This window comes from Ursus maritimus, unplaced genomic scaffold, assembly GCF_017311325.1.
Source record: "Ursus maritimus isolate PB19 unplaced genomic scaffold, ASM1731132v1 scaffold_14, whole genome shotgun sequence".
NCBI lineage: Eukaryota > Metazoa > Chordata > Mammalia > Carnivora > Ursidae > Ursus > Ursus maritimus.
Genome location: NW_024423786.1, coordinates 46,406,756 through 46,434,343, shown reverse-complemented (window position 1 = coordinate 46,434,343; position 27,588 = coordinate 46,406,756). Strand labels below are relative to the sequence as shown.

The 27,588-nt window shown below is 47.9% G+C and overlaps 1 protein-coding gene and 1 long non-coding RNA gene across 2 annotated transcripts in view; one reads left to right on the top strand and one right to left on the bottom strand.

Annotated features, from left to right (window-relative positions):
* The first annotated feature begins 3,412 nt into the window (after positions 1–3,412).
* Positions 3,413–8,268, top strand: LOC121102526. The gene is made up of 2 exons (XR_005834596.1): positions 3,413–3,613; positions 7,958–8,268. It is a non-coding gene; the product is annotated as an uncharacterized LOC121102526 (long non-coding RNA).
* Positions 8,269–14,860: 6,592 nt separating this feature from the next.
* The window catches only part of AKAP8 (A-kinase anchoring protein 8), a 16,980-nt gene continuing 4,252 nt past the window's right edge, over positions 14,861–27,588 (bottom strand). Inside the window, exons 4-14 of the mRNA XM_040629144.1 lie at positions 26,964–27,240; positions 26,036–26,525; positions 25,401–25,530; positions 25,122–25,168; positions 23,978–24,011; positions 21,945–22,032; positions 20,029–20,170; positions 19,596–19,689; positions 19,017–19,147; positions 17,794–17,889; positions 14,861–15,577 (exon numbers count right to left, since the gene is read on the bottom strand). Coding sequence (XP_040485078.1) covers positions 15,134–15,577; positions 17,794–17,889; positions 19,017–19,147; positions 19,596–19,689; positions 20,029–20,170; positions 21,945–22,032; positions 23,978–24,011; positions 25,122–25,168; positions 25,401–25,530; positions 26,036–26,525; positions 26,964–27,240 — 1,973 coding nt within the window. The 3' untranslated portion in view covers positions 14,861–15,133. The remainder of the gene's footprint in view (positions 15,578–17,793; positions 17,890–19,016; positions 19,148–19,595; positions 19,690–20,028; positions 20,171–21,944; positions 22,033–23,977; positions 24,012–25,121; positions 25,169–25,400; positions 25,531–26,035; positions 26,526–26,963; positions 27,241–27,588) is intronic.

Here is a 27,588-nt window from a genome sequence, read left to right as displayed (position 1 = left end):
GCGGCGCCGGGGCCCGCCCGCCCGCCGCGCCCGCCGCTCCGCCGCGCTCACAGGCCCCGCTCGCCTGCGGGCACTGCCGGCAGCCGCCGCCGCCGCAGCCACCGCTTCGGCTCCTCGGCTGCGGGAGAGCAGAACAAACAGCCCTGCCGCCGCCGCCGCCGCCGCCAGCGCACTGACGTCACCACGTACGCTGCGCGCGCAGACCCGCGCCGCCCGCCCGGCGTGCGCGCCCCGCGACCGCGCCCGGCGCCCGCGAGCTCTACAGAGCTAGCGGGCGCGAGGTGAGTGGGGGAGGCGGGCGCGCGGGGTTGAGGGGAACCCCTCAGAGGGAGGGTGCAGAGATCAGGCGGACCCAGGGAGGGCACCCCCCTCAGACGGAGGGGCGTGACCCTGCGGACCAAGGGAGAGGACGGAGGGGAGACCTGTCAGACTGAAGGCTGGGACTGAGGGAAAAGATGTGAAGGCAAAGGGAGACGTCCAAAATTTAAGAAAGCTCTGTTGATGAGACCCGCAGCAAGAGGGAGGAAAGTGAGGAGAGACCCAGAGGCTGACGGCAGAGGCCAAGGAGGGCCCCCCGGCTGGGAAGGCGGAAAGGTGTTGAAGTAGGCTGGGACGCTTCGGCCCGCCAGCCGCGCCGGGCGCCGGGAGAGGGCGGAGGCGACTGTGCGCAGGGCCGCGGCGGCGTCTGTCCCGGCCGGCGTCTGTCCCGGCGGGGCGCCGCGGGGATGCAAGGGCTGGAAGTGCTGCGTCCGGCCCCCAGCGCGGGCCCTCCAGCTGTCCGCCGGCCGTCCCTCAGCCTTGAGCCTCGAAGGCAAGTCAGCTCCACTTACAGAACGAGGGGGTTAAGGTTTAGGTCGCTTGCGGTATAAGATGAAGATTCTGGGGGCGCCTGGCTGGCTCTGTGGGAAGACCCCGCGACTCTTAATCGCGGGTTTGTGAGTTTGAGCCCCACGTTGATTGGAGAGCTTACTTTAAAAAATTAAAATAAAAAAATAAAATGATTCTGTTAAATTTTTCAAATGGGGGAACAAAACCTTTTTCCCCTTTGCTCTTATCTTCACTCTTTTGGCACTTTCTTTTATTTTTTAAAGATTTTATTTATTTTGAGAGAGAGAGATTGAGCATGAGCAGTGGAAAGGGCAGAGGGAGAGAGAGAGAGAATCCCAAGCGGACACCCACCCAGCCCAGAGCCCTAGGCAGGGCTCCATCTCACAACGCTGAGATGGTGACCTGAGCTAAAATCAGAAGTCCCAGGCTCAACCAACTGAGGCACCCAGGTGCCCCACTTTTGGTACTTCTAGTTCCATCTTCTAGAAATTGCAAATTCCGTTCCTTTAAAAAGTCTAGGTAATTAAAAAATTCCCTGATGGCCCCTTCTTCCAAAATGTATCAATACCCTAGCATGGCAAATAGTTTTGTCAATGTCATGGTGTTGGCTCACGCTTCAAGGGCAATCATAAATCACTGATGGGTCCTGAGGAAAGAAAAGACTTAAATTTATCTGTTACTTTAGCAAAGCATGAGATAACAAATAATCACGTGCAAGAAATAAAGGAAGTGATTGTACCTGGATTATTAGTCAACTTCCTTCTAATCAAGTATTACGGAATACTGAAATTTGTGAATATCTACTGGCTCCTTGTTTTGCACGCTTAACAATTTGTGGAAGATGATCATAAGTGGGAAAAGAATACAAAAGTACCCAGGGCTATGTGAATATGGAGTAACAATTTTTTTTCTTTTTAAGGGAACCGGAAGGTATCCATTTTAAGCTGTCCTTTCCATCGTTGTCTTCTTGCATTATCTACTTAATTTATTGTTGTTGCCGATAATGTTTTTGGAAGTAATTTGGAGCTGCCAGTTTGCAAGTCACATAATAAAATCTTTCATTTTACTTGAGTCACACTTCATTGAAACAAAACTGTAACATCTAGCTTGATTTACTGGACCAAACCGGAGGGCTTTGGACTGTTGCTAGAAGTCAAGTCCAACCTGAAGAAAATACGCAAACTGTAGAGGCAATTGCAAAAGCTGTTTTCAAAAATCTTTTGGACAACGGTGTCCCATTCTTTTTGTCTGCCATAGTGCAGACCCTAACTCCTTACAACTTAAACTCAGAAAATGTTTATCTAGTTGAATCAGTTTCATAAAAATTTTTGTTTTAATAGTTCATATAATAAGTTCTTGTTCTCTTGTTATTACTGCGTTTGCAATACTAAAAACCAGAAGAGATTAATAAAAATATTAAGGAATGAGACATGAAGTACATACTATAATTCTGAATGGTTTTAAATATGCATTATTCATTGTAAATAAGATAATACATGAAACCATTTTAACTGAACAATGCAAAAGATTATAGAGAAAAAAATAAAGTATCCCTCTTATCTCTTCCCCTCCCTCACTAGAGAAACCGCTGTTATCATTTCTATGTGTTTTAGACCTGTGCTGTCTGTTAGGACCACACATGGCTATTGAGTGCTTGAAATGAAGCTGGCTCAAATTGAAATGTTCTGTAGGTGTAAAATACACATTACATTTCAAAGATTTAATAGGAAAAAAACATGTAAAATATCTTTTTGTATTGATTACATGTTGAAATAATTAAAATATTAAAATATTTTTTGTATTGGTTACATGTTGAAATAATGCTTTGTATAATGGATTAAGTAAAATATATTATTAAATTTAATTTTTACCAGTTTCTTTTTACTCTTTTATTTATTTATTAAATATTTTATTTATTTGTCAGAGAAAGAGAGAGAGAACACGAGCACAAGCAGGGGAAATGGCAGTCAGAGGGAGAAACAGGCTCCCTGCTGAGCAAGGAGCCCAATGCTGGACTCCATCCCAGGACCCTGGGATCATGACCTGAGCTGACTGTAGATGCCCAACCGACTGAGCCACTAGTGAACTACTAGAAAATATAAAATTACATTTACAGCTTGCAACATATTTCTATTGCACAGCACTGGTCTAGACTTTTTTTTTTCTTTTTTCTTTGTGACAACATTTTACTTATTTTTTTAAGTAAGCTCTATGCCCAACATGGGGCTGGAACATACAACAGCAAGATCAAGAGTTGTAATGCTCTACTGACTGAGCCAGCCAGGGTCCCTTGGTCTTTTTGTTGTTGTCGTGAAAGTGTAGTTGACACACAAATGTTACATTAGTTTCAGGTATACAACATAGTAGTCCCACAACTCTATACACTGTCTAGACTTTTCTATGCATCAGTATGTATCCATAGAAATCGTTGTATTGTTATAAAACAAAAGGGATTATTCTGTATTTGTTAATTTGTAGCATGCTTTTTTTTCATGTAATATATCTTTTTTTTTTTAAGATTATTTATTTGTTTGACAGAGAGAGAGACAGCCAGCGAGAGAGGGAACACAAGCAGGAGGAGTGGGAGAGGAAGAAGCAGGCTCCCAGCAGAAGAGCCTGATGGGGGGCTCAATCCCAGAACACCGGGATCACACCCTGAGCTGAAGGCAGACGCTTAACCGCCGTGCCACCCAGGCGCCCCCATGTAATATATCTTAGAAGCCATTCCACATGAGTTCTGCCTAATTGGGACATAACTCCGAGATGACATACAGTATGTTATCTGGTAGGGACAGATTGTAATTTATTTAACTATTCCCCTATTTTGAACATTTAATTCATTTCTAGTTTTTCCGTCACAAGAGTGAACATCCTATATGTTTACCATTTTCCTTTCCTACTTGCCAGCATTTTCCCAGATTAAAAAAATCTGGGATGCCTCGACGGCTCAGTTGGCGGAGCGTGTGACTCTTGATCTCAGGGTTGTGGGTTCAAGCCCTACACTGGGTGTAGAGGTCACTTAAAATCTTTTTTAAATCTTTAAAAAATGTGTTAGTGTTTTCTTAAAAGCAAGGATAAATTTATCAACAGAGTCAGTTTTGGAAAACCTGGAGGTGTTTGATTTGTGATGGCCTGAATCCACACCCACTTTCGAATGAGAACTCGCCCATGGAGTTATGTTCTGGAATTAATAGTTAGCCTAGAGATGGTGCGTGGCTCACCCAAGATCACATATGTACACAGTTTAGAAGTCAAATCTCAAGATTTGTTGAAGACTGCCTGCATCTTTTCTCTAGCACCAGAGTTGACAGTTTTTTTTCAATATTTGGAAAAAAAAAAGGGTAGTCAATGTTTTGTTTTGTGGGCCATACAATCTGTAAAATTGCCAATCTTGGTAGCTCTGCCATTGTAGCACAAAAAGCAGCCGTAATTAATGTACAAGTGAATGGGTGTGGCTATGTCCCCCAAAAATGTTATGTATACTAAAATTAGGATTTCATGCCAATTTCAGGAATCACAAAATATTATTCTTTTTTGAAAATTTCTGTTGCATATATTTATATAAGTTACTATTATTTATATATTCCATTCTTTGCTATACATATACAGACAGCAGTCTAGATTTGTCCCATAGACAGTAGTGCTGCTCCCTGCTCTAGACTCTGAAGTCTAGAAAATGGAAATTTCTTCACCATTCTACAGAAGCTAATCTGCTTGCGTTTTTTTGTTATTTCATTTGTTTTTAGCAGTTTTAGATTTACGTTAAAATTGAGTGGAAAGTACAGAGTTCCCATACGCTCCCTTACTTCCCCTCTCCACTTCCCCCATTATTAATATGCATAGTGTGGTACATTTGTTACACTTGATGAGCCAATATGGATATGTGAGTATTAACTGAAGTCCATAGTTTACATTCGGGTTCACTGTCTGTGTTGTATGTTCTATGAGTTGGGTTTTTTTTTTAAAGATTTTATTTATTTGAGAGAGAAAGAGTGAGCACGGGTTGGGGGGGCGCAGAGGGAGAGGGAGAAGCAGAAACACTCCCCATTGAGCAGGGAGCTGAACATGGGGCTCAATCCCAGGACCCTGAGATCATGACCTGAGCCGAAGGCAGATGCTTAACCGTCTGAGCCACGCAGGTGCCCCTATTCTATGAGTTTGACAAATGTGTCATGACATGTATCTGCCATTATGCTTGCCAATTTTTCTTTTTTTTTTTTTAAGATTTTATTTATTCATTCAACAGAGAGAGAGACAGCCAGCGAGAGAGGGAACACAAGCAGGGGGAGTGGGAGAGGAAGAAGCAGGCTCATAGCAGAGGAGCCTGATGTGGGGCTCGATCCCAGAATGCCAGGATCACGCCCTGAGCCGAAGGCAGACGCTTAACAACTGAGCCACCCAGGCGCCCCTATGCTTGCCAGTTTTTAACTCATTAACTAGCTAGGAACAAAAATAAGCTTCAGAGTAGAATATCGCAATTCTGTCAGCCAGAAACAGGTGCATGGTTGCCGATCGCCCTAAGGGTAATTTTTAGTTTCTGCTACTTTGTTATTTTGTATTTTGCCATGTTTTTGCTTCGTTTTGAAGTATTTGACAAACATCATTCACTGTCACATTCAAAGTAATGAGATACTGGGAGACCTGGTATGAAGTGCCATATGGCTGCAATTTAAAAAAAGGAAGTAGGGGCGCCTGAGTATCTCAGTTGGTTAAGTTTCTGGCTCTTGGTCTCAGTTCAGATCAGGATCTCAGGGTCGTGAGATCAAGCCCCACTTTGGAGTTTTCTTGAGATTTTGTCTCCCTCTCCCTCTCTCCCTCCCACTTGTGTGCCCTCTCTCTCTCTCTCTCTCAAATAAATAAATAAATCTTTAAAAAAAAGAAGTGATAAAAAAAAGGTTTGAAAGTGGAAAGAAAATGCAGATGTTGTGCATGGAATGAAACTGCTCAAGAAGAAGGAATCTGAAGTCAATGAATGATAGTGGGAAAACTCGTATATTGTTCATCGTTTGGTTCAATCATTTTAGAAAACAGTTTGGCCTTATCTGGTGAAGTTGAAGCTCTGTATACTCTGTGGCCCACTAATTCCAGTCCCTTGGAAATTTGCTGATACTCTGAAGAAGGTTCGGAGCAGCTGTGTTCTGAAGGTCCCACCCTGAAGACAAGGCGAATGTTCACCCACGGCAGGATGAATAGATCATGATACAATGGAGAGGAACTAACCACAACCACATGGGACAACATGGGTGAATCTTGCAAACATAATAGGAAATCAAGGAAGCAAGGCCCGTGTGTATATGTGATGATTCCATTGCTGTGTTGATTTTTAAAACAGAAAAATAGATGGAAGGTTTTAGAGAAATAAAACTATAAAGAAAAACAGTCACCAGTGGTTGCCTGAAAGGGTGGCCCGGAAGAGGTGAGGGGGTGGGTGGGCACAGCCAGTATTTTAATGTGGTGTAAAACAAAAAAACAAAACAAAAAAAAAAACCCTGCAACAACAACAACAAAGTGTGCGATCTACCCTCTTACTTTTTTAAGTATATGGTACAGTGAACTATAAGCACAATGTTGTATAGCAAATCTCTAGAATTTTTTCATCTTACATGAATGAGAAGTGTTCTGCGATTTGACTGGGCACTAGCTTTGTAATTCTATGCCTATGTTTTATGCATATTTTGTGTTTCAATTTTTTAAAAGATTTTATTTCATTTTAGAGAGAAAGCATGCACACGCACTAGTAGGGGGAGGGGCAGAGGGAGAGAGGGAATCTTAAGCAGACTACACTGCATGGAGCTGGACACAGAGCTCGATCCCACAACCCTGAGATCATGACCTGAACTGAAACCAAGAGTCAGATGCTTAACCGACTGAGCCACCCAGGTGCCCCTGTGTTTCCATTTTTTAGGGAAAGAATGAATGACATATGTAAAGAAAACTGCCTGAGCAAGAAAGGTAAATAGACAAGGCAAATGATACGGTTGCAATGTACAAACTTTTGAACATATGGCCAGGAAATGAGCCCCATTGTAAGACACCTTCTAGTATAAGACTCCCACAGGAGGCTGGTGATTCCAAAGCTTGGAGGCTGCTAAAAGTGTTGCTGGTAAAATTTTGGTCATGAGCCCCTGACGGTCCCATGAGTTCAAGGCCCGGAATCATGGCATCAGAATGAGTGGCAGTGAGCCAAGTGAGGCTACGCCAGCTGCTAAAAACATTCTCTTTGGCGTTTGCTGAGTAAGGAAGGTTTCTTGCCTTGACCAATTTTCACCAATGTTGAAAACAGGCTGTTGTGGGGAAGGATGGCTGATAAAACTTATTTTAGCAGGGACTCCATGAGTAGGCTGTTTTTAAAGCTTTGTACGAATAACCTGCTCTCATCAGTCTTAAGTACATGTCAGGACTGAAAGCCTACATCTCTTTTGTTCCTTTCATCTTCAAAAAAATGGGCTGACGAAGCAGGCACTTGGAATCTAAGAAGAACATCTCTAGGGGCACCTGGATGACTCAGTCGGTTAAGCGTCTGCCTTCTGCTCAGGTCATCATCTCAGGGTCCTGGGATTAAGCCCCGTGTTGGGCTCTCTGCTCAGCGGGGACCCTGCTTCTCTCTCTCTCTCTCTCTCACTCTCTCAGTCTGTGGGTCAAATGAATGAATGAAATCTTTTTTTTTTCAGTCTTATTTTTTTAAAGATTTTATTTATTTGACAGAGGGAGAAAGAGAACACAAGCCAGGGGAGTGGGAGAGGAAGAAGCAGACTCCCCACTGAGCAGGGAGCCTGATGCGGGGCTCAATCCCAAGACCCTGGGATCATGACCTGAGCAAGGTAAACGCTTAACTGACTGAGCCACCCACACGCCCCAGAATGAATAAAATCTTAAAAAAAGAAAAAGAAGAACGTCTATGTCTGGAATTGTACTAGTATTATGTGATAGGCAACTTTCAAAGATGACTCCCTGTGACTCCCCACCTTCTGGTATTCACACCCTGGTGTGATCACTTCTTGAATTTGGGCCAGACCTAGTGATCTGCTGGTAATGAAGCAATTCTGTCAGAAGTCACGGGATGTCACTTTCATGATCAGGTTACAGAAGACTGGCTTTCATCTAGCTGGACTCTCTTTTGACTTTTCAGCTCGCGCATTTTGATGAAGCAAGCTGCCATATAGGAGAGGCCCATGTGGCAAGGGGCTAAAGGTATCTTCTGGTCAACAGCTGGCAAAGGAGCCAAAGTTCTCAGTCCAACAGTTACAAGGAACTTAGCTCTGCTCACCACCACCTGGGCAGCATTGAAAGGATATCCTTCCATAGTCAAGCCTTCACATGAGACCGCAGCCTGGCCAACACTTTGCAGCCCTGTAATTCCAACTAAGGACTCAGCTAAGCCACACCTGGATTCCTAACTCCCAGAAACTGTGAAATAATAAACACTTTTAATTTTAAGCCAACAACTTTCGGAGTAATTTGTTATGCAGCATAGATAGCTCATACATCCTGGGGCCAAATCTCCCCTTTCCTTAGAGAAGACACCTTCAGCCTTAGCAGGATTGATGAATATTGGCAAGAAAATTCTTCCTTCTCCCAGAATATGCTTTTAGCTTCATCTGTCTTTGCCATTGTTGAGCTAGACCGAGTAATTTTCAAACATGGGAAAATTGTTGTGGTCTTAGCTCTTTTGAAACAACCAATATTGTCATTTTCATTGTCCTCCAATGGGAAGGAATTAGGGACTTATGGTCTCTAAGAAGGCTACAGTTTTTCTTATGGGGACCATTGTAGTAGACACTTCATTCTGAAGTTAGTCATTGGCCCTTGGGGGTTGTTTAAAGAGGAATTCTCTTAGAGATAATTTTGTGGGAGCAAATAAAAGGAAATTTGTGATGCATTTGTGAGCTCCCTATCTTCACTATTTAATGAAATGTTCCCAAATGTTTGTAGTCATCTGAGAAGCTAAAATCCTTGGGCATTCTCCATGGAGCAGGTTGATGATTTGTTTTTATGGATATCTTTGGGCAGTTTGCTGAACAAAATCTTGGTATGTGTATCCACAACCCTGGGCCAAGCAGGCACTAAATACCCACCTTGTTGACCTGTGACTCATGAACTTAGAATCCCAAAAGGAAACATTATATCCTTTATGTTCTTTATTCAAAGAATCCAACTTAAATGGATTGGCTGGAATTAGAATATTTGCAGGAATTCACAGTTTGGAGAAAGATTATTGAGTATACAAGTTACTTTAAAAAGAAATGTTATAAGGATACCAACATTGTACTGGAAGTTCTAGCCAGAGTAATCAGGCAAGAAAAAGATATAAAAGGCATCCATATAGAAAGAAGAAGTAAAACAATCTCTATTCACAGATGACATGATCTTATATGTGGGAAATCCTAAAGAATCTACCATAAACAAATTCAGCAAAGTTTCAGGATACATTGTATTTCTTTCTTCTCCTCCTCCCCACACCTTCTTCTTCTTTTAGAGAAAGAGGAAGGGGCAGAGGGAGAGAATTCCAAGCAGGCTCCACGCCCAGCACAGAGCCTGACTCCGGGCTTGATCCCACGACCTTGAGATCATGACCTGAGCCAAAGTCAAGAGTTGGATGCTGAACTGAATGAGCCATCCAAGTGCCCCCAAATCAGTTGTATTTCTATATAGTAGCAATGAACAATCCAAAAATGAAATTAAGAAACCACTCCATTGGGACGCCTGGGTGGTTCAGTGGGTTGGGCATCTGCCTTCGGCTTGGGTCATGATCCCAGGATCCTGGGATCAAGTCTGGCATCAGGCTCCCTGCTTGGTGGGGAGCCTACTTCTCCCTTTCCCTGCTGCCCCCCGTGCTTGTGTACGTGGTTCCTTGCTCTCTCTCTCTCTCTCTCTCTCTCTGACAAATAGGTAGATGGAATCTTTTAAAAAGGAAAAAGAAAAAAAGAAACCACTCTATTGAGCACCTGGGTGGCTCAGTCAGTTAAGCGGCTGCCTTCAGTTCAGGTCATGATCCTAGGGTCCTGGGATGGAGCCCCACATTGGGCTCCCTGACCAGCAGGGAGTCCAGCTTCTGCCACTCCCCCTGCTTGTGCTCTCTGTCAAATAAATAAAATCTTAAAAAAAAATGCCAAAAGTACATGCAACAAAAGGAAAAATAGATATAAATTGGACTTGATGAGAAAGAAAACAATTTTTGCATCAAAGGGCACTACTAAAAGAATGAAGAGTCCAGAATGGAAAAAAAATATTTGCAAATCATATCTGATAGGCATCTAGTATCCAGAATATATAAAGAACTCCTAGAACTTAACAAAAAGACAACTCAATTAAAAAATAAGCAAGAATGGCTCTGTCTGTTAAGCGTCCCACTCTTGATTTCAGCTCGGGTCATGATCTCAGGGTCCTGGGATCGAGCCCTGCATCAGGCTCCACGCTGGGTGTGGAGCCTGCTTGGGATTCTCTTTCTCCCTCTCCCTCTGCCGCTCCCACCAAACCTCTCTCTTTCTCTCTCAAAACAAAAACAAATCAAAACAGGCAAAGAACTTGAATAGATATTTCTCCAAATGTAAACAAATGGCCAACAAGCTCATGAAGGAGTGTCCACCATCAGTAGTCATCAGGGAAATCCAAATCAAAACTACAATGAGATACCGCTTCACACCTGCTCAGATGGCTGGCATGGGTGGGGGGAGAAAGTATCAGTAAGGATGTGAAGAAATTGCAACTCTTGTACATTTCTGATGGATATGTAAAATGGTGCAGCTATTGTGGGGGAAAATATAGTTCCTCAAAAAATTAACCATAGAATTACCATATGACCTAATTCCACTCCTAGGTGTATATCCCAAAGAATTAAAAACAAGTACTCAGATACTTGTTCAAGAATGTTCCGCAGCACTATTCACAGTGGTCAAAACGTGGGAACTCGAGTATCTATGACTGGCTGACTGGGTAAACAGATGTGGTACATGCATACAGTGGAGTAGTATTCAGCCATAAAATGGAATCAGGTACTGATCCAGGTTCTGGCATGGATCAGCCTCAAAATCACGCCTCGTCAAAGAAGCCATACTGAAAAGGTCGTGTATTGTATGGTTCCCTCTACATGAAACATCCAGACCAAAGAAATCCAGAGATGGAAAGCAGATTACTGGTCGTCAGGGGATGGGGAGGGAGGCATGGGCTTAGTGCTAATGGGGATGCAGTTTCCTTTTAGGGGGAGGAAAATGTCTGGGAACCGGTTGTAGGTGGTGTTTGCACAACATTGTGAGTATACCTGATGCTACTGCACTGTCTGCTTTAAAATGGTTGACGGAGGGGTGCTTGGCTGGCTCAGTCTGTGAAGCAAGTGACTCAATCTTGGGGTTGTGAGTTCAATCCCCACATTGGGTGCAGAGATTACTTAAAAGCTTTAATTTTTTTTAAAGATTTTATTTATTTATTTGACAGAGAGAGACAGCCAGCAAGAGAGGGAACACAAGCAGGGGGAGTGGGAGAGGAAGAAGCAGGCTCCTAGCGGAGGAGGGAGCCTGATGTGGGGCTCGATCCCAGAATGCTGGGATCACGCCCTGAGCCAAAGGCGGACGCTTAAGGACTGCACAACCCAGGCGCCCCGCAATTTTTTTTTTTTTTAAATAAAGTGGTGAATGGCTCATTTCATTACAGGAATTTTACCTCTAAAGAAAAAACACTGAGCTTATCAAACCACTTTGTCAATAGTGCCAAATGTTTACTATCTCATTCAATTCAGATAACCAACCCTGTGAGAGTGGGTTGCCCCCTACCCCACCATATGGTCCCCCAAGCTGAATTCTAATTTATCCTGTACCACGTGTTTTGAGAGGAGAGAGGAGGTACGTGGACAGTAAGTATGCTTGTTGAAAACCAACCCCATCGGCCTCAGTGTCCTTGTAAAAGATAAAGGAAGTGGCCCAATACTTAAAAAAAAATTATTTATTTGACAGAGAGAGAGTGAGAGAGAGACAGAGCGTTCAAGAGCTGGGGACAGGCAGAGGGAGAGGGAGAAGCAGACTCCTCCCTGAGCAGGGAGCTTGATGCGGGGCTCGATCCGGGGACCCTGAGATCACGAACTGAGCCGAAGGCAGACGCTTCACTGAGCCACCCAGCCCCCCCCCAAAGTTTTGCAATGATCCAAGAGCCATCGGTATTAAATCAGCATAAAGCCACACTGTGGGGTTTCCATACCCATCTGTTTACGAAACGTCCAAGGAGGCTCCTACCAAAAAATGCTAAAAGGCTCTTGTACTGTGGGTTCTGAAGTTCTGCTTGAACTTCACTGTGCCTGTCTAATCACTCCTGACCACACTTCTAGTTAGCAAGGACCACTTTTAGCCAGCTTGTTGGGCAGTGGAAATGGCTTTTTATGGTCCAAAATTTAATTGGAGAGGACTTAGTAATACTGACTATGCACTTTTTTTTTTTTTTTTTGAGAGGGGGAAGGGGCTGAGGGAGAGGGAGAGAATCCCAAGCAGGCTCCATGCTGGGCAAGGAGCCCAAGGCCAGGCTCCACCTCACGCCCCTGGGATCATGACCTGAGCTGAAATCAGGAGTCAGACACTTAATTGACTGAACTACCCAGGCGCCCCAGACTATGCACTCTTTTACTTTTTTTTTTTAGTAATTTCTACATGCAATGAATGTGGGGCTCGAACTTACAACCCCAAGATCAAGAGTCACATGTTCTTCCAACTGAGCCAGCCAGGTGCCCCTGACGTACTCCTAATGAGCACTTTGCTCATTACACTGTGGTGTCTACCCTTTAGCAACTGAATTAATTTCATAAAAACCTCAGTGCAATCACACAGGCCCACAATAGGATTACATGAAGCTGACATTAGGCTTCCATTTCTAAGATCTTTCTCCTTGGGAATAGCAGGAATTGCCAAATTCTGTAAACCTTTTCATTTTTTATTTTTTTGAAGATTTTTATTCATTTGAGAGAGTGTGTGCGAGCAGGAAGGGGGAGAGGGAAAAGCAGACTCCCTGCTGAGCAGGGAGCCTGCTGTAGGGCCCTGAGATCACGACCTGAGCTGAAGGCAGCTGCTTAACCAACTGAGCCACCCAGGTGCCCCAAACCCTTTTTCCCCCCTCAAGATTTTTTTAGTTACTAGAGAGACAGAGACAGAGAGCATGCACAGGGAAGAGAGAAGCCCAGGCTCCCCTGTGAGCAGGGAGCCCGATATGGGACTCAATCCCAGGACCCTGGGATCATGACCTGAGCCAAAGGCAAACTCTTAACCCACTGAGCCACCCGGGTGCCCCACCCCCTAAACCTTTTTATTTTATTTTTTATTTTTTTAAAGATTTTATTTATTTATTCGACAGAAATAGAGACAGCCAGCGAGAGAGGGAACACAAGCAGGGGGAGTGGGAGAGGAAGAAGCAGGCTCATAGCAGAGGAACCTGATGTGGGGCTCGATCCCACAACGCCAGGATCACGCCCTGAGCCGAAGGCAAACGCCTAACCGCTGTGCCGCCCAGGCGCCCTCCCCTAAACCTTTTTAAATAAAAGTGCTCTGTATAAAGTTCATTGCCATTGGTGTCTCACAGATCTGTGTATTAATTTGGGTCATCTACACATCCTTGATAGATGACCCTAAAATTACTTAAGCTTCCCTCCAGGTTTCTCCCCTGCAAGTGGGAAACGACTGGAGTGAGGGAGCTTGTAGTTTATTCCTGTCCCCTCAGGAGACAGAAGGGCATCCCTTTGTGCAATCCACGTAATTCCTCCCATCTTGGGGAATGAGGGCCTGGCTTAAGCCAAGTTTCGAAGTAAAATCATTCGCATCCTTTCACATTCAACCACGCCAAAATAGGTCAGTTTTAGGATAGGCCTTGGATTATGTTTACAAGAGAAACAAAACAGAGCAGTTTCAAAATTTTGTTATCCTTGAGGCCATGGATGTTCAATGCCACCAACCTTTTTGCCTCAAGAGACGAAACCTCGAAGGGCACGCACAACCTGTGACCAAGGCACATCTACCTCACGGGAGTGACGACAGGCACAAACAATCCAGAGACACCGTTTTCTTGCTTACTGAGCAATTTATTTGTTTCTAGTTCTTATACTGACTTTTCATAAATATTCATCTCACATCTCCAGTAAAGGTCCTTGAGAGCAGGGCCCATCTCTTACTTTTATCACGGGTTAGTACCTGGTGCACGGTAGATGCTCATCTCGTCTTCTACCATCTAGTAAATTCCCTCGGGCCAACGCTTCCCCAAATGAGACCGTTCAAGGGTCTGCCGGGAAAACAGACCCAACAGTATCATTTCAAGGGGGAAGTATCTTCCACTTCTTTTGATTATATGAAAAGTGTAACTGTTGCTTGCTACCCTTTAACACGTGCTAGCTTTCCTTTCCCACAGATCCAGAAACCTCCAAAGGAACAGTATTTATCTGAAATGTGTTTATTTCACTATATTCATTTCTTACAGATAGCATCTATCTATGGCAATTTATATGTTTTCCATTCACGGGAGTGACACCAAGTTTTTTTGTTTTTTGTTTTTTTTAAATATAGTTTAGTAGTAACTCAATTTAAAGGAAAAACAAAAACAACCCCTGAAGTAACAGAGGGGAAACACAAATGAGGTAAAAAAAAAAAAAAAAAGACAAAATAACTCCAAACTATAAAGGTGATTCACCAAAGACTCAAGATTGGGAAAATAATGCCCTAGGCAAAATGACCTCATTCTTGAGGGGCCAGTGGGAGGGTTTCCAAGGGTGCAGGTCTATCAGATTCATGAGGCCTTTGAGCAGAGTTCACTGATGGGACAGAACCAACGCTGCGGTCACAAGATTCTGCTACGTCTTGTGAGGCGCACACGCCATACGCAGTACGCTATCAAAGCAGGTAAAAAAACCGAAGCCAAAGCAAATTCTTAGAACTTAAAAAAAATCCTGTATAAAGCAAGATGCATCCCAGTATTAAGCTGCTCTCAGAAAATAAAATAAAATAAAATAATAAAATAAAATAAAATAGGCATTCAGCCAGCTGCTGTATTTAACAAGCAAAATACCATCAACTCTAGTTACCCAACTTTATTACTCCAGCTGCAGTGTAGAGACTTCACAGCCATTTGCGGGATGTACAACTTCCGCAGCCTTCGAACCACGGCAGAAAGCCATACACGTCTATAGAAGACAAGCCCATGAGGTACACTTTTTTGAAGGAAATGGCTGGGTCTCTTCACCAAAGTTTCCAGCATGTTCCAGTAACATATACCCTAGTTCTGCTTACAAACAAAAGGAGAAAGAGCAAGGCGTTATGACACGCACCCCTCGCAACACGGAGGAGGGTCATTCTGTGGGAGCGACATCTTTGGGCTCTGCATCGGTGTGTTCTGCTCCCGCTTCCGCGACAGCCGGGGCTGGCACCGGAGCCTCGACCCTCACGGCGTCTCCCTCGTCTGCTGCTGGGGCTTGCACTTCAGCTTCCACCGCTTCCTCGCCGCCCTTCTCGGAGGCCACGCCACACGCTGTCTCCACTTCCACCGGCTGTTCCGGGTGGGGACTGCTAGCGGCCTGGGCCGTGTCCATGGGGCCTTCTCCTTTGGCCAGCGTGTCACCGCTTTCTGGAGCCGGCGCTCCTTCCCCATCTACCGCTCTCACGGCTGCCGTAATGACCTCGGCCAACACCTCCGCGGCCACCTCCTCGGGCGTCTCCTCCTTCTCCTCACTCCCTAAATTGTCATCCCCTTCCATTTCTGGATCCACAGCTTCATTGGTGAAAGGGTCTTCACCCTGGCCAAGAAGAGCAACAGGTCAGTGCAAAGGAGAGAACGAAGGGGGCCCAGGCTGCCAGGAGCCCGTGTTTCTATGCTGAACAGCCAACAAGAGAAACGCTTCCCACGACAGCAGGTGAGGGCATCCCATGGGTGCTCGGCGCCTTCAGGTTCAGAAAAGGCGTCTCAGAATAGGCTCACCGCAACCGTTCTGCACCTTTTTTTTTAAAAAAAGATTTTATTTACTTGACAGAGATAGCGAGAGAGAGAGAGAGAGAGAATGAGCACAAACAGGGGGAGCAGCAGGCAGAGGGAGAGGGAGGCAGGGTCCCCGCTGAGCAGGGAGCCCAACAAGGGGCTTGATCCCAGGACCCTGGATCATGACCTGAGCCAAAGGCAGACACTTAACTGACTGAGCCACCCAGGTGTCCCGTTTTGCACCTTTTGTCTTTTAACTTTTATTTTCTTAGCTAGGACCTAGAACACAATGGGGAAAGCAGAATCAGGGGCTATTCTTGTTTTTAATACTAGCAATTTTGATACTTACAACTGGTTTTTAAAAGATGTACTTCTCCGTGCTCATTCAAAGGCTTTTTAGAATGAAGTATTTATAAAAATTTATTAACTTTATTTTAAAGATTTTTAGTTATTTATTTGAGAGAGAGAGAGGGGACACCTGGGTGGCTGAGTTAGTTGTCTGCCTTCGGCTCAGGTCATGATCCCAGGGTCCTGGGATCGACCCCCGGATCTGGCTCCCTGCTCAGTGGGGGGTCTGCTTCTCCCTCTCCCTCCCCATTTGTGCTCTCTCTGACCAATAAACAATCTTTAAAAAAAAAAGAGAGAGAGTGAGAGAGATCAAGACAGCGAGCATGGAGGGGAGGAGCAGGAAGCAGACTCCCCGCTGAGCAGGGAGCCCGATGCGGGGCTCGATCCCAGGACCCTGGGATCATGACCTGAGCCAAAGGCAGACGCTGAACCACCTGAGCCAGCCAGGGGCCCCATTTACAAATATTTAATACAACTGCCCCCATTTTGCATTTTTTATTCAAGCATATAATGGTGAAGAAAAGTTCAAAAAGACCTAGGATTTCTTAACCCAACTGAAACAAAAAAGCTTCATAACAGGAAGTTTAGACTATTTTAAATTTTAGTTTCATTTACGTACACAGCCCTGGTTACAAGGGTGCCCCATTCTGCAGATAAGGAAAGGAGACTCAGCGAGTTGCCCAAGGCCACACAGCTGTTGAACACCAGTCAGGACGGACTCCAAGTCTGACTCTCAGAAGCCGAACTTAGGCAAAACTGTCTCTAGTTTAGAAAATATGAACATTATGGGGCACCGAAGTAAATAAATAAAATCTTAAAAAAGAAAGAAAGACAGAAAATGTAAACATTATCATTAGCAGATTAAGAAATAGGTTTTAAAATACAGCATTTAGGAGGTGCCTGGCTGGCTCAGTCAGGGGATCTCAGGGTCACGAGCTGGAGCCCCACATTAGGTGCAGAGATTACTTAAAAAAAAAAAACAACTTTAAAATAAAGATAGTAAAATAAAATAAAAACAAAAACACTGACCAGTCACGGTTCTTAAACTGGTTATGCCCCTTTAATGGCTGGCATGAAGCGTCAAATACTAAAGGATTTAGTAACTGAGAGGCGGGCAGACAGGTTCTCGTAGTCGGGCTGTGCTGGTGCGTAAGAACCCGCCGCACACGCGGACGTTTGGGGCCGAGCGTTTACCCAGTGGACTTCCCAGGAGGAACCAGGGGCTCTCCCAGTCGGACTCCCCTCCAGGCCGCCCTCTCTGGGGCTCTTCATACTCTGCTCCAGTCACTAAGGCTCAGCAGTTGTGGCTCCATCTGCTCTTCCCCCCCCTTGAGCTGCGGGCTCACGGCTCGTTCTCTCTGCCAGCAAAACCTCCTTTTGGCTTCTTTCCTGGACCACCATCATCTAACTTGGATTGCCCGGTAAGCACCTCAGCATCCCTTGCTCAATGTTTCATGGCTATCCGAGGTGAGCCCTCACCACCATGCAGACCGATCAAGCAGGACCACGGCCCAGACCCTGGGCGAGCGGGGAGTCGCAGGAAACCCACCCCGATACATTCCCATACCCGCCCATTCTTCAAAAGACTCAGAGATGCTAAATACTGCACTCCGGATGCAACTCCACACTCGCAGAGTCCATCCTGCATTCCAGAAGCTTCTCCCGTCCACTGCACTCCTCAGCACAAACCTTGAGGTATTTTTCCAGCATCTTCACTATGTGTCTGTTGTTCAAAACGCTCTTAGCCACATGGAGACTGGTCTTCTTGAACTGTTCAGCAGCCAACTGCAGAGGGAAGGCAAGGTGGACTTTTACACGTGGTGCACCCAGAGCAGCACGGAAACAAACCAGCCAGGCTGCCCTGAGCTGCCCTGGGATCAGCCCTAGTCAGAACGAGGACTACCACCTCTCCTCACTGCGGCAAATCCTGAGATGCCAGACTCCAATCATGAGAGAGAGGCGGCCCTGGAGGGATACCAAAACCGGGACTGTGAGGCAGCGTAAAAAAGTCTGATAAAAGATGAGAGCACAGGCACCCCACGGACGTCCAGGTCCCGTGTGCACGCTCAAGGATGGCAAGAGAACACTTACAGACAGACAGGTGCTGTGTGGGCTCGGTATGGCAGAAGGGCAAGTTTTTTCTTTTCAGTTTTCTGAGTTGCAGTGACCTTACAAGTAAATTCAGCAGCAGCAGAAAAGAATGCTGCAAACATTTGGCTGTTTTAGAGCTTGACCCATTCAAACAATAATCCCTTGTTAGTTTAGTGCTCTCTAGATGATCTTTCATAAACTAGTAGATGCCTGGGCAGGACTAAGGACAGGCACCAAACCAGGGATCAGCAAGCCAGAGCCTATAGGCCAAATGCAGCCTCGCCCATGCTTCACAACCGGACTCTGGCTGCTTTTGCCCACCAGCAGCAGACGTCAGGTGTTGGAAACCCCGTAGCCTGCAAAGCCAAAAACGTCTGTGATTTGACCATTAAAAAAAAAAAGTCTGCCAATATCCTGAGCTACACATTTAGCTTTGGGCCCCATCAGCTAATTAGGACCAAATAAGTTCTTAACTCTGGTTCCCCTAGGCCATGGTGCTATGAATGGCCCTCAGCCTCCACTCCCCGGAAATCCAGTTTGTCAGCCACCGGGAAACTTACCTGTGTGGTTTACAGGGGACATTCTCAACCAGGAGAACTTCAGCTACTCTATTTAAGTCAACCCTAAGCAACACGTTTTTTTGCATCTTAGCAGAAACTGGGATGCCTCTTACAACCCACCAATGAAGTCAGAGACTCAGTGGACTGTCAAGAGCTCCTGAAGACGCTAGCATTCCCCACCAGACACGGAAGGCTCTGAGCCCCACCGCCGGGGCCCGCCGCCGCAGGGGCCCTCCTGGCGCGGCCCGAGGAGGGACTTACCCTGCGGTTGTGATTGTGGTCCACCGAGTGCAGGTGCCGCTGCAGGAGCTGATGCTGCGCTGGGATCAGCATGTCACAAGCCAGGCAGTGAGCGGCCTCGATCTTCTTGAAAAAGTGCTCCTGGCCAATCCCTGTCGGTACAACCCAAGTCTGGTCCAATCTGGGACAGCAGGCAAGTGATGCTCTCCTCCTGCCTCCCAAAAGGGCCCCCATTTTCTCCCGGTAGTCCCAAAGGACCAGGTTAGGACAGAATCTGTGGGGGCCCCCACCTGCCCTCCAGCAGGAGTGTGCAGACAGAAGTACCTCCACACCTGGGGATTTTATTCTTCAACTGTTTTCATCCCTCTCATCATTTTTCTTTACACAAAGAAGGAAAAAACACCAGAAGGCTTCGTATCAGTCCAACACGCTGCCAGCAGAGCTGTGACATTCATTAAGCCACGCTCTGTCCAGCACTATGTGCCCTGCCTGAGGGTCTTCCTGTCACATTCTCAGCAGCCCTGCCCTGGGCTGGCTTTGCCCCCAGCCGTGCACGCCTTAGCGGCACGTGGAATGGCATGCCCCAAGACCACAGCTCACCTTTGAAAGGATCTGGTTTGGGTTTCGTGCTTTCCTTCTCCATCAACTCCTGACGCCGCTTCTCAATTTTCTTATTCCTGTTTACGATGTACTCCTAGAGGAGAAGGAATGATACGAGGACAGTGTGGTGTGTGTGCCTATCTCACAGCTGCACCAGAGGCAGCTCACCAAGGCGGCTACCAAGCCCTCGGCAGAGCACAGCCCTGTCTCAGCTGCCCCAAGGACGGGAAGACGGCTGTTTAAGCAGCTCCGTGGGCGGAACTCATAGGAACTACAATGGCCAGAGAGCTCGGCTCTCCCTCTGACCTGGGACTTGTACACTCTTATTCTGAAAATCCAGGCCTCATTTCCCTTCCCTTTCCCTTCTCTGTGAAGGATTCAATTCCTGGAGGACCATCAGGAAATACTGTGATTGAGGCCGAGTGTGCTTTACCTGGAGGAACTCCACTGTCTTGTCGGGGAGTTTGGTACTGATAAACCTCAGTGTCTCTTTGTGAAATTTGCTTTGTAGATGCTTCTGGATTTCTTCATCTTCAAAGCTACGAAACTTGCACACAGAACAGGCGAACTGAATCCTGGAGAAGGAAGATGAAAAGAACAGTGACATAGGAGTAGCCAGCTCATCTCTGGTTGGAACGGAAATGGAAACAGGGAAGCAATTTCTGTACCAAGACTTCTGACTTCACGTGGGGCATCAGAATAGCAGATGCCCCAGGTCTCCCCAACCTGAGAATGGGGGTGCGATCTTGCAAGTGTTCTAGGAAAATGATTCACGCGCCACACCAGTCTTTCTGGCCCAAAGGCCCACAAGAGAACACCCTAAGGTGGAGACTTTCCAAACTGTGGATTCCCTAAAGGCCCCCAGACCACTGCTCTGAGGCGGGGCGTAGTACCTAACTCTGTAACTTCTTTCTGCAGCCACCAGGGTAACATGGGAACCTCATTTTAACGTAAGGGAGAAATTTCTAAAGACCTTCCACAATCTAAAACTCAAAAACCCAAGATCAATTTTTCCACAGTGCTCAACTTTAAGACCCATCATATCAAACTCTATGGCTAAAAACGGATGTCTTCGTTGCGTACTTTCAAAACCTCACAAATGCAATCATGCTGTACGGCAAGGGGAGAGCCGCCCGCAGAGCCCTATGGCCCCTCAGTGGGGCGCTGCTTTCCTCAGCTCTGCCGAGGATGCTTTGGCGCATCTGGGCTGGCGGCATAGGCCCCGTGGCACTCAGGACTCCTCATCTACCAACTCAGACTTCTGCTGGCTCCCGATGCCTGCTTCTTTTGCAGAGACCCCCAACAGAGGAGTGAAAAGAGCGAGCTCTGGGGCCCTCTGTGTACGAACAGGTTATCAGGCAGCAGGCAAAGAAATTCAGGGTTCGCACTTCCTGCTGCATCTTTACCTACCCTGTGACAATTTCTCCAAGTCTCTTTGAGGACCCTGTTTCTAGGGTGGATTCTAAACATTCCTTCTGAAGAAAAAGTCATCTAATTTCTCCTGGGGCATGAAAATAATCTCATCTAGCCATCATGTATTCATTTGTTCGAAAAAAGTGTTCTGGGGACTTTCTGTTTAACACCCTGAAGCTCTGACCTTCCGGTTCCTGGCTTTCTTGCCTCTACTGTCGGATCTTTGGCTAACTTTTTTTTTTTTTTTTTTTTGCATTTCTTTGCACAGGAAAAGCACCACCCCATCTGAGCCTTAAGGGCAAGGATTTCCCCTTAAGTCAGGAAGAGAGTGTGTGTGTAGAGAAACCACCACATGTGGTCGAGACCTAAGCAACCAAGGGCTCCCGTAGCCACCAGTGGTTTACATTTCTAGTCAGCAGTCACCTGATCACTGGAAAGACAGAGAGGCACGTGGTGTGGTCACACCAAACACCCTTTGCACTTTTGCAACTCTTTTTCTATTTAGAGACAAAATTCATAAGGTATTACTCATCCACGTAGAATTGCCATGCTGAACTCGAGGTGGTCCGCGTTTGGATAAGGGACCCAAAGCACCTTCTCAGCAGCTCTGCTGAATGAAGTTCACTTGTCTGGGGTGACAGATACAAGCCAGGGACAAGGAAGCTCTGGGCAGGGGAGCAGGGGAGCAGGAGAGCAGGAGAGCAAGAGAGCCCCCTGCTGGACACATGTGGGCCATGGAGACCCACTGGCAAGAACAGAATGCCATCTGTGTTTCCCAAGTTTTATCTCCTTTCCCCTGACTCGGATTTCCTGACAGACTCCAGAGGCAGATCAAACCCGGCTGCTCCCCCATTGTGGAGTGAAGACGGTTGAGCTCTGGAGAACCCTGACAGTGCTCAGCTTCTGGCCAATCTCCCACCTTGCCTGTCTCCTCACCTGTCAGCTGCTCGGTCTCGCATCCGGTCTCTCCTCCTTTGCTTTTCTCTTCTCTTCTTTACTTCATCATCCTCATCGTCCTTCTCTCCTGCAACAGAGAAGTTCCTTAGAGACACCCTGAGAAGCCCATAGAGGAGCGGAGCACCAGGGCCTTGATGGGGGGCCACAGCTCGGCCACCACACCCCATACCCGCCGCTGCCTCCATACACGGCAGGGTCAGGACACCCTGAGGCACCAATAGTCTGTCAAAGGCTCCCAACAGGGATGGGCCTTTGATGAGAACCCTTCAGAGTTCCCAGGGAGTCACCTTACTGCCCCCCGTGGCCTAATAAGGCTGGGATGGGCCAGGGCCCAGCCCGCCCAGCCCACTCGCACCATGGCCCGCTTGCTCTCTGTCCTTTCCTATCCTGCTTTTCCAATCCAGTGCCCTACCATTGGGTCTTCTCCCAAACCCACTTAAGGAGAGAGAGAAGCAATTTTTCCCAGATAAAGAGGCAGCAGCTGGAAGGCCTCAGAAAATAAAGCAAGCCACTCTACTGCCCTCCGTCCCACCTCTAGGTGGACCATGAGGACTGTCCCGTCAGCCTCTTCTGAACTAGGGCCTCAGCAGGTATGACAGTCCTTGCTGGCCCAAACTCTATCTTCCACTCACAAAAACCGTCCATTTAGGGCCGTCCCAGGGCTACAAGGGAAGCAGTCCTAGAAACAAAAGTGGGAAGAGACCAACTGGTCCTCCGTGGTCCCCTGGGGCCAGTGCAGGAGCTCCTCCGAGAGCCGTGCAGCCCAGCGCCCCAGCGTTGAGGCCAGGCCAGGCCACTGTGGCTCAGGGCCAGGGCCAGACACTGAGGAAAGGTTGGATAAGCATCTGAACTGTAACCCCTACCCCTGATGCCAGTCACGAGACTGTCCCACGAAGATGGCGACCGGCGTGCGCTGCTCAGAAGCCTCTCAAAAGGGCGTGTGGGGTTTTTGGCAAGAGGTCACTGCCTGAAACTATTACTGCTGTTTAATAGCAAAGTCATCCCGGGTAGGCAGCAGGACCTGTGCGCAATAAACATGTCACCTTTGCTTTAGCATTTGCCCTGCTGCACGAGCCGCTAAATGCTCTGCGTGGTCCCAAGCTATAGGCATAACTGCTTCAGTATCGAGGTGGGAGGACCTTGGCGGGGTGGCTCAGCCCGAACACACAGCAGAAGGAGCATGTAAGCCAGGGGCCTGCAGATTTACGGGAGCAGAGCCACGAAGAGCCAGCCTGTGATTCTTGGGGAAAACCCGCTATGGACAGACCCACGGGAACATGAAAAGAAACAAATGGTTTTTGGGTAAGCTCAAGGCCACGCTGTCTCAGGCTGCTTCTCCATGGCCCCCCGGAAAGGTTTAACTTTGCTCTGCTCTTGCCACTTGCTTTGGACTCTTAGGTCCCCCGCAAGGGCACCGGTGAGCCCTGCTAAGCAAGGATAGTCTCTGGAGGATCTTGGGTTTGGGTGTACCTGACAGGTCTCCCTCCCCCCACCCCCAGCTCCCAACCGGGGCAGGTGTCTGAACTCCGTCCCATACAGCAGGGAGCACTGCCGCTGCCACATCCCCACCAGAGGATGAGGGCACAAGCCTGGGCTGGCAACCGAGGGAACTGTGAAAAAAAAGAAGCCCAGGAAAAGACAGTACAGGGACCTGCACTGGCAAGCAGGTAATAGAGAAGACGGGCTGGAGAGCGCCTTTTCTTTTCTTTCTTGCATTTCTGAGACTTTCCCTTCCCTGCTACTGCAAGCTGTTTCCCTTCCCTACTACTGCAACCTCAGAAATGAGGTTTCCCCCCCTCTCCACAGCCTGCCATCAAGTGAGGCAAACAGACCTGTTTCCAGCAAGTGCTGTTCTAAGCACTGCAATGAAGCCTCAGGGTGAGCACCACAGCCAAGGCCCACCCAGTGGCCACCAGTCCCTCCATCCAGGCCCCAGGCTTGCTCAGAAGGCCAGCCCGGATGGGAGCTTAGCAGACACAGGAAAGCTCAAAGGGGCACCAAGCAATGCCTACCTCTCTGCCTCCCAGGGTCGAAGAATTCGTCCTCCTGAAAAAGGGAACACACGAAGTCGGACTGTAAGGTGGAGTTTCCAGAACTCCACAACCGACCCAGCACCCTGCCACCACCTGGTCACAATGTGTCAGGAGAGGTCCCAGGGCAGTGGGAGAGGGTGAGTGTGTCCTATCACTTCTCTTGGTTGCCTTCTGAGATTCTATAATGACCAATGTGCTTTTTTTATTAAAGTCACTGGCCCTTTTCCGGTTCTTTCTACAGATAAAGAACTGCCCTTGGCAAACAGCACCTGCACAGTTCTGCACATGGGAGTGCAAACAGCCCATCCATCAGCTCTATGTCAAGAAAACCCAACTGGTAGGATGTTAGTTCCATCACTCTTTACCGAAAAGGGGCTTTATCATGTTCCCCAGCCATCTATTCATATTTACCAAAGGCTATAACAAACCAGGTGTAGATTGAAAACGATGCATCTAACTGAAAATCGGAACACAGCCCGTTTTTCTTAGGCATTGAGCTCAAGATTCAGTAAGTCAGCAGCAGAGACACAGAGATTCCCAGACTCAAGATCTAAGCAAACCAAACAGGGAGCAAGTGAGGCCCTTCCCTGTAATCTGACCATCAGAAGCACTTGGTCGCAGCCTTCATACACCCAGGTCTCCAGGCCCTACCCCAGACGTGGATCAGAATTTGCAGGGGCGGCAAAGGCTCACCACCTCGGTGCTCGTGAGTGGTCATGGCTCAGAGCTGACCGTAAATGCCTGTCTCCTGTGACTGGCTCTAAGGGCTGAGTGAGGAGGAGGCAGCTGAGCACCAGCACAGAGTAGGCAGGATGCAAGTCTTCAGTGCATGTTCGAAAGCCTCAGCCCACACAGTCCACTGCACTTACCATGCAAGTGGCTACTCACATCACTGAGGATACGGGAATGGCTGGAGAGAGGGCTGGGGCTTTTTTCAAGAAGGGAAGGATTGTCACGAGTGCAAAACTTAGAAAACCAGCTGCAAGTCAGGCTATTAAATCCACTTGCAAAGCAATCAAGTCTACCACAGAAGCTGTTCCTGCCTCCTTGGGAGAAAGAGGCGAAAGTAAAGAAATCCCACACCAGAGAAACAAAGAAGGGTGACCAGTGAAGATGGACTTACACCCCTGAATTCTTCATCTCCTGACCGGAAGTCAGCAGCTCCATCATCTACCAGACACAAAGAAGAGGGAAAGTCAGTCCCTTGGGGGTTGGCCCACTCCCTGTTTCACCCTCCCAGGCTCACTGTCCAGAGTGACCACGCTTGTCCTGAGTGCACTGGGGGCCTCGGGAGCGTGGGGGACACATGCCACCCTTGAGTTCGACACCTGTCCATGGTATGTATGGGCAGGCAGAGCACCAAGAAGGAAACAGACTTATCTTACGCCCACCCAGGGCCTACCGTTTTCAGAAAAATCTCCTTCGCTGTCATCCCGGGCCACTTTGGCATCCGGCTCATCGTAGATCTGCAACTGCTTCCGTTTCCTGCCCATGCCGTCTGGGCCACAGCGGTCAAACCCTCTCCGCCTGGGCTACAGACACAAGCACATCTGGTGTACCGCTTACCCGGACCATTAAGATACCCCAGAGAAACGAAGAACGGAAAGGTTGTAAGATCAGAGAACAGAGGCAGAAAAGATCTTTCAGAAAACAAAGGGAGATGACATAGTTGAGGCCTGCCGCCACCCCCAATTTCATGCCAAGCGGAAGAAGTCAGACACAAAAAGGCCATGTGTTATATGATCACATTCGAACGAAAGGTCTGGGAGAGGCAACTCTACAAAGTCAGAAAGCAGATCAGCACTTCCCAAGGCTGGAGGCGAGGACGGGGAGTGCCTGCTAATGGCAGAGGTTTGCATCATTCCCAGTTGATGGAAATGTTGTAAAATTAGATGGTGGTGAAGGCTGCACAATTCTGCACATTTTTACTAGAACTCAAATTGTGCACTTAAAAATGAGTGAATCTTAACAGGATGCAAATTTGCCTCCACACAGCTGTCTGAAAAGAAGGCAGATTAGAACTTCCTGACGGCTTACCCGATCCCTTATCCGGGTCTGTGACCGGCCACATCCATAGGGCACCGAGTTGTCATAACCGCCGGCCCCTTGCATGCCCATCACACCAAAGTCAGGGGCCATGGACTGGGAGAACAGGGAAGGCGGTGGCCGGCTGGGAGAGGGGCCTCCCAGGCCCCGCCCACCCACATAGTTCAGCTCGGTCCAGGGAGCAGACAGGGGCTCGGAGGAGGCTGCAGGCGGCATGAAAGGGTCGCTGCGCAGGAAGGTGCTGGGGTTGCTCCGGTCCTGGAAGCGGCCCTGGCTCTGGCCCCGGCCCCGCATGAAGCCATCAAGGGAGCCCCGCTCACGGGCTGGGTCCCGGCAGTCGCTGTACTGACTGCTAAAGCCACCATTTCGGTCAGGCCCCAGGTCAAAGTCATAATCGTAGCTATAGCTGGGGCGATAGGGATGGTGCTCAGGGAGGCAAGACCTGGAGTCATAGGACTCGAACGACTGGAAGCGGAAGGAGCTGCAAAGGAAGCATAACTGTCACTACACTCCGGGTAAAAGCCCAAGTTTCCTGCAAGGCTGGCTTCTCTACATTCAGAACAGCACACCATATTACCACACAGGCCTCCTAAATGCTCAGAAGGCACGACAAACCCCCTTGAACACTGTTGAATGAGGTACATGGAGCCCTTGGCCACAAGAACAAGAAAGAGGGTCTACAGGTACCTGATGCAGAAATAAGGAGTCTAGCACTAGCGTAGTCTACCTAAGCTCCACCACCCTGGACACCAACTAGTCCCATTACAATGCCTCTGCCCCAGTAACTGTCCGACTCATCTACTTCACACTCAGGAGGGAGCTGGGAAAAGCCCTCCCCGGAAGAGGGGGTACCCACTGCCACCTGCACAAAGCTCGGGGTGGGGGGGATCCCCAGGGAAGGGTTCAGGTCCATAATCACCTCTCCCGGTCCTGCATGCCCTCCCCACCGCCGCTGCTCCCGCCCCTGCCTCCTTCCTTGGACATCATGTCCAAACGCTGGTTGATCTTGGCAATGAGGGAGTCAGAATTGTCGGTGCACGGCTCTGGGCCGTAAGAGGCCATGTGCACAGCAGGGGCCCCAGCTCCCAGGCCATCGCTGGCCTTAGTAGCCTCCCATGAGGCTGGGCCATAGCTGTAGGTCGCTCCTGTGGAGACACTGGTGTTCTGGGCACCATAATAATTGTAGTTTTCATAACCTGCCATAGGGAGGAAGAGCCAAATCAGAACTCAGAAGCCGCAAGGTCAGTTAGTCTACAGCAGACATGTCTGGGGAGAGCACCCATTACCCATATAGAAGGAAGAGCGTCAAGGAACCAAATGTTGCTGGTATCACCCCGTACTGTGCACACCACCTGCCAAAAGGCAGTAAGAGAAGGGCAGGGGCGCAGCCCCGGCAATGAGTGGTGGGTTTCCCGTGCCAGATCCGAGTCTTGTTCCCCATCCAAAGCCAGAGGTGGCTGAGAGCCCACGAGTGGCAGTGGGGGCTGCTGCTCCCAGAGCACAAGCACAACCCCCAGCCTCTAGCAAGTTCTCCTTGAGAATGC